Source organism: Trichoplusia ni, chromosome 1 (genome assembly GCF_003590095.1).
Source record: "Trichoplusia ni isolate ovarian cell line Hi5 chromosome 1, tn1, whole genome shotgun sequence".
NCBI classification, from domain to species: Eukaryota; Metazoa; Arthropoda; class Insecta; order Lepidoptera; family Noctuidae; genus Trichoplusia; species Trichoplusia ni.
In genome coordinates, this window is record NC_039478.1 from 3,281,858 (window position 1) to 3,287,857 (window position 6,000).

At 32.2% G+C, this 6,000-nt stretch overlaps 1 protein-coding gene across 1 annotated transcript in view; it reads left to right on the forward strand.

Annotated features, from left to right (window-relative positions):
- The first annotated feature begins 4,792 nt into the window (after positions 1-4,792).
- The window catches only part of LOC113500163 (dynein heavy chain 5, axonemal-like), a 9,656-nt gene continuing 8,448 nt past the window's right edge, over positions 4,793-6,000 (forward strand). Inside the window, exon 1 of the mRNA XM_026880867.1 lies at positions 4,793-4,838. Coding sequence (XP_026736668.1) covers positions 4,793-4,838 — 46 coding nt within the window. The remainder of the gene's footprint in view (positions 4,839-6,000) is intronic.

Sequence of the window (6,000 nt, forward strand, 5' to 3'; positions counted from 1 at the left end):
TATTCAATTATAAATCGCTCAAAATGCTGCACACTAGTTTAAGACAGTCAATAACCGAAGAAATGTTTCAGTTTTTAATGAAATAACATAGATTCCTATTTTCATTATAAAAACCATTTCATAATAATATTGATCTCGTTTTCGGATTCCGTCTTTGCTGTATCTTTTTCTTTCCCTAAGTCCATTGTCAGAATAATGCAGAATGCTTTACCGTAATAACGGTAAATTGAAACACACAAATGACAATACTTTAATTATAAAAACTAATAAGATACGAAAGACGATGTATGCCCTAAGATAACCGAGAAATGATTTGAATTTAAATTAAGTAAATGAACTTTGAAACTAAGCACTGGACTCCAGCTTTAGAGTAGGGATGGCCTTAAATTTTTACGCATGTGCTTGCAAATCATTCATCATCATAACCATATTTTTTACTATTTCGTGATTATTTATTTTTCTATACACACAACCGTTATTTAAAACAAGACCATGCCTAAGAAATAACATTGGATAAAGAAATTGTAAAAATTACTTATGGAGACATGTCCCCTTAAGGCAAGTAGGCAGTTGCCTTGCATTTGAAGGGGCAACTTGTAGGGTGTAAGCTTATCGTAATAATAGTGTTCTGGATAAGAAACACTGTTGCTAAGAAATGTATAATTAAATTCTCATTGCAAATGGAGTTTTCTGGAAATAGGAGTTATGACAGGACTAGTAACATTAACAAGTATGAAGAGGTAAGAAACTCTTAGAATGGTGTAACGGTTATCAATATCATTTTAAACAGAAAGAGTTGTAGCTTAAAAATATAATAAGTTCTGACAAAAATAGATTAGAAGTTTTTTTGTGTAATATTTTGTTATATTTTATATGTACAATAATTGTAATTTAAACGGATTCGTTAAATAAATGTTCTGAATGTGATTGTGTTATTTTTGTACCTAGTAATACACGTCGTTTTTCCGGGATGTGAAATGATCAAATAACTCCTGCTGCTTTGGGTTGAGAGAAAGGGAGTGTCAGACTATAACTGACCTTCCCATGTTCCTTCCTTTGCTCTTTATGTAATTATGCCGCGGTATTCACAACAAACGCATATTCGCACTGGTCCTAATGGGACATAGAACTTGCTGACTACTCTAGTTATCTAGACTCTATCTAGAATTTTGTATACTCAGGTTAATTTACTCTAATAAAAAAGCTATTTTATTGGTTACAAAAACGCTTACTAAGCGCTGACCTCCGGTTTTCAGAAAGGTTATCGGTACAAAACTTTGATCATATGCCAGGGGTCAAGTCATGCGATTTTGGATGTTACTATTCTAAATATAGTAGTCAGGATCCAATCAGGCCCCAATTCTGCTATTTACAATGTCCAATGAGTGAATGGCAATTGGATTAAAATGGCACTATTCGTATTATTCTAAGCACTTTTCAACACATTAATTAGAAATTAATGTGGTGGAAAGATGGACCGACCACCTGGTGAAAACCGCTGGGTCCCGTTGATTGCAGGTGGCAATGAACCGGTCGCGCTGGAGAACTTATGGAGAGGCCTATGTCCAGCAGTGGACTGCTATAGGCTGAGATGATGATGAATTAGAAATTCAGTAAGGAGCGGAACCCTCACAGTCAATGCAATGAATTTCAATTATTTTTTTGGCAAAATTCTTAAGTGAATAGGAATGGTGATTTAATCTAATTGCCACTCATTCAACGGCCATTGTAAATAGCAGAATTTGGGCCCTGTAGATTTGAAAACAGGTCTACGTTTTAGTAACTAGGGGTAAATTAAAAAAAATGGTAAAACAATTCTTAAAACTTAAACAATAATAGCATTTAACGCAACTTTAATAAAAATCAATAAAACAACACTCACATTTTATTTAATTACTTTTTCCTTTATTCGTAAAGTAAAACTTTTTCTTACATATAAACACAGATTAGAGCCAACAATATGGAAAAAGAACTGAGTTGTTAAACCGGTGTTACCATAGAACAAAACCTGAGTATAATTAGACAGATAACTTTTTATGTAAAACAAATGTTAGATCATTTAGGTTTTTCATTAAAATCACTAACTTTAAGAGACAGTCGATTAACTATGAGTTCTTGAGGAACATAGGTTTCGTACGTAAGGGTTAGGTTATATTATGGTAACACCAAACATAATTATTCCTGTAAAGGCAAGACCTAGGCTTTGCAGATCTGAAAAGACTATTTAGTACTATAAAGTAATCAGAGACCGTATCATGATGTCTTAAGTTAAGGTTCCCTCTACGGGAACAGTTGCGCTGCCCACAAATTGGACAGTTGTTAGACTATTATTATTTGTATGATTCTTTTTTAATTCAGAGCATAGACACATTTTTTGTGTCAGAATAGATTCTAAACGGCATACGCATTGGCACTGCCGCGGATATGCAGTGGCAGTGCCGGTGCCTATGCCCCAAAAGATAGCCCGATAGTTATGACTATCGGACATTTCAACAACCGATCGATTTCGGTTGAGAGCTAAATCCAAATGGTGTACTTGTTTTTCTGTTTTTTGGGGGTTCCCACCATTGGAAACGGTGATATAATCAATAATTCCCCGACATTATGATTGACCATTCAGGCTTATTGGCAAATATAGTCCTGTTAGTGATGGTAAGTTGATCTCTGACATGACAAAGTCATTGCTGCCCTCTATCTGACATTTGGATTTTAAATTGACATATTTTATGTTATTTTTTTATATATTTATTTTCGATTCGTCCTAAGACATCATTATATGGTATAAGATTTTTGCTCCAGACACCAAGTATAGCTATAAGAACCGAATACCGAAACGTCATTACTCATAATAAAGTCGTTAAATGATTGACGTCTTTGTCATATTGAGACAAAATAGACAGACATTTTGGAAGTCAAATCGCGTTTCAGTATACGGTGGAAGATTACTTAGAATGCTATGGATTGAATTTTCGATATTTATATAATCTTAACAATCTTATAACTAATCAATACATTGAAGTAACAATCCATATTCTGTAGAAGTGGGTACACAATCCGTTACTTGACTTTAAATACTTAAATAGTTCGCAGTTAATACACCTATTTTAACAATTAGATAAATATAAATGTTTTAAATAGTAGAGTATCTTCGGCTTAGGCCTCAGATGGACATCGATCGGAACACCAAAATATTTTGTAAAATAAATAGGTAGGTACATGACAGTTATGATAGTAGTTTTTTTAATAATATAATATTACACCTTTTATTCTAATGGTTATAACATAGATATTAAATAAATAGACAAACATTTATTTATGTTTTTATATGCATTAAGATCAGTTATCACTCCGATTTTTACTAACTACTTAGATATAATAATATGTTGAGTTCTAATTGAAAGGAAGTACCTACTTTTCATTTTTACGGAGATAGGAGAACAAATTTGATGCTACACAGAACTGTTTCATTTCGAAAACTACATGACTTTGAGTTCCATTTAGCCTCGTTGGTCTATAAATATTAACGAGGCTCCTAATAAGTTGCGTGATTAAACAAATTGCAACTATAATTTTAATATTACATAATATTTTCTGTGGAATAGTTGAGAAGTTAGGTTATTCTAAAACCAATTTATTTAAGAAAGTCACTTTTCTAATTTGAACAACTACACGTAAACGACGCAGGTAATAAGTTTCTCTCAGTTATATAAAGGTATGTATAATGTATATCTACTTAAACTTTCATGGACATTCATTAAATATAGTTATTAGAAAAGGATTAGGCTATTAAACTTTCACGACTGCGGACCCAGAAAAATAGAAAATATCGAAAACGTACAAAGATTAATTTACTATTAAAGACCTAAAATATTCAAAGGTAAATGGTATCTAAAAATATGAGGAATAGTTTCATCTACAATTAGGACAGATATTCTTTGGGAAAAACATGGAGGAAGCCTCTCCATGCCACTCTTCGTCTCGTCATGAAGCATCCTAAGTAAATAGATATATTTCTTACTTAACAAGTGAAACAATAATTTCAGTTATATTTTAATCCTATTAATTTTTAATATAAATAATTGTAATTATCAAGTACCTATCTAAACTGTAATGTCAACATATTGATTTTAATAAATAGGAAATAACCAGGTTTAAAGGAAACCTTTTTTCGTTCAGAGATCCACAGTTGTGATAATAATATAAACAGCGGGTTCTTTCTGTCTCTGTTGTCATCTCAGGTGGCTGTCAAGATCAGAATTATTTAGTCACAAATGCGACGACAAATTTTGGTATCCAGTGTTCTGTGAATTGACAACGGAGAGTCTAATATGCCGCTGATAATAATAGTGATATGCATAACATCAAATACACATAGTTATATAATTTTATTATTTACCTAATCTAAACATAGTTTACGTATGCTTCTTAGCTTTGAGGGTCTTCTCATAATATTTTTCCTCTACGTGAAACCGTTAATCGGCTTTAAAATATGTCACTTATATCAGAATTTTAATCGTCATTTTAATCCTGTATTTATTGTGCTAAAGGGTTAGTTTATCAAGAGTCCAATCTTACATCAAGTGTTGTGATTAGTTTGTTTATGAAAACCAATCTTATCGAAACTCGATTTGACAAAGCTTTGTCGCTCTTAAAATAGCAGTAACGTCATTTACAACGATGAGAACTTTAAAATCGCTTGTATGTCAGTTTAACAACCGGTGATCTTTAAAATTAATGAGTCACGTGTCAAAGCTCGATTGCCCTGATTGGTTATTAGTCTTTTTTGCCCAAAATGGATCAGGCTGACAGAAGCTTGGGGCAATTCTTGTATTTTGTCAGTCAGCGTGTACTTTGCTAAGTATTGACAACTTAACCGTTAGGACGGCAGTCGTGTATTGTCATTTGTTTTACAGCCATTCTGCAGACTATCTTACTAGATATAAAAACTTTAGGCCACGGGAGTTCTTAAGGCATTTCTTTCCCAATTACGAGCTATATCAAGATATTTTTATCATTCCAATTCTTAAAAAATCTTTTAACATCTAGTAACTGCTTAAGCATCATTGTAACTTTGACCGTAAGTCAGGAGGCCTCAAGGATCTGGGTACGATCGGTTGATACCAATTTTATCAATGTTTGTGAAGTCGTATTAGCTTTTAAAGCGTTACTTCGCTTTAACTACAAGTATGCACGCAAATATAACTACGTATGGGTTCTTACCAAGCAGTCCTGCAGTCCTTTAAATATATGAAGTGTTTAGGAGTTAACATAGGAAGTTTTTACAATCACTCGAGTTTTTAAATTCGGGGCACGTTACAAGGATTCCACACGAGTGGGTTTATGATAAAATACTAAAAGCAGTATTTATGAACAACATTTACCAAACTTGTTGCATAGATCAGATATACTACTTTTCAAAACCTAAAAGATATGAAATATTGGTTTGTTAGCAACACGAGGTGCCATTTTACAACCGACATTTTTGAACGTAGTCCTAATCTGTAGCGTCTGTTTTCCTAACAAATAATATTAAATAAAGAAACACACAGAAAATTAATCGTGCAATAACAGGACTAGGTAGGTTTGTATAGGTATTAGTCAGCCTGGATATAAAATCTAGAAGATTTTTTATTTGAAATTTATCGTCTTTGCGATACACAAAAAGGTGAGATCAATATCGAGTTTATATTCAGGCAGACTGGGATTCGTTAAAATAAAAGGAATATAAAAACAAAACAAAACTTAAAATAATGAAGAACTGTTTATTTTAACTTTCTCTTCAAATAAATAAACACTTTAATGAACAAAAATTTTAAAATCATTAAATTAAAGAAATTGTCGGTATACAAATCTACACAACATTGTTTTACAAATATCATATTACCACATTAACAAACTCATAAAATGTCCTTTTTAATATTTATCAATCTTCACGACGTTACTATTAACAAGCTTACATAAAAGTTTCATATAATAATTAACGTTATTTAATTAGCTCGG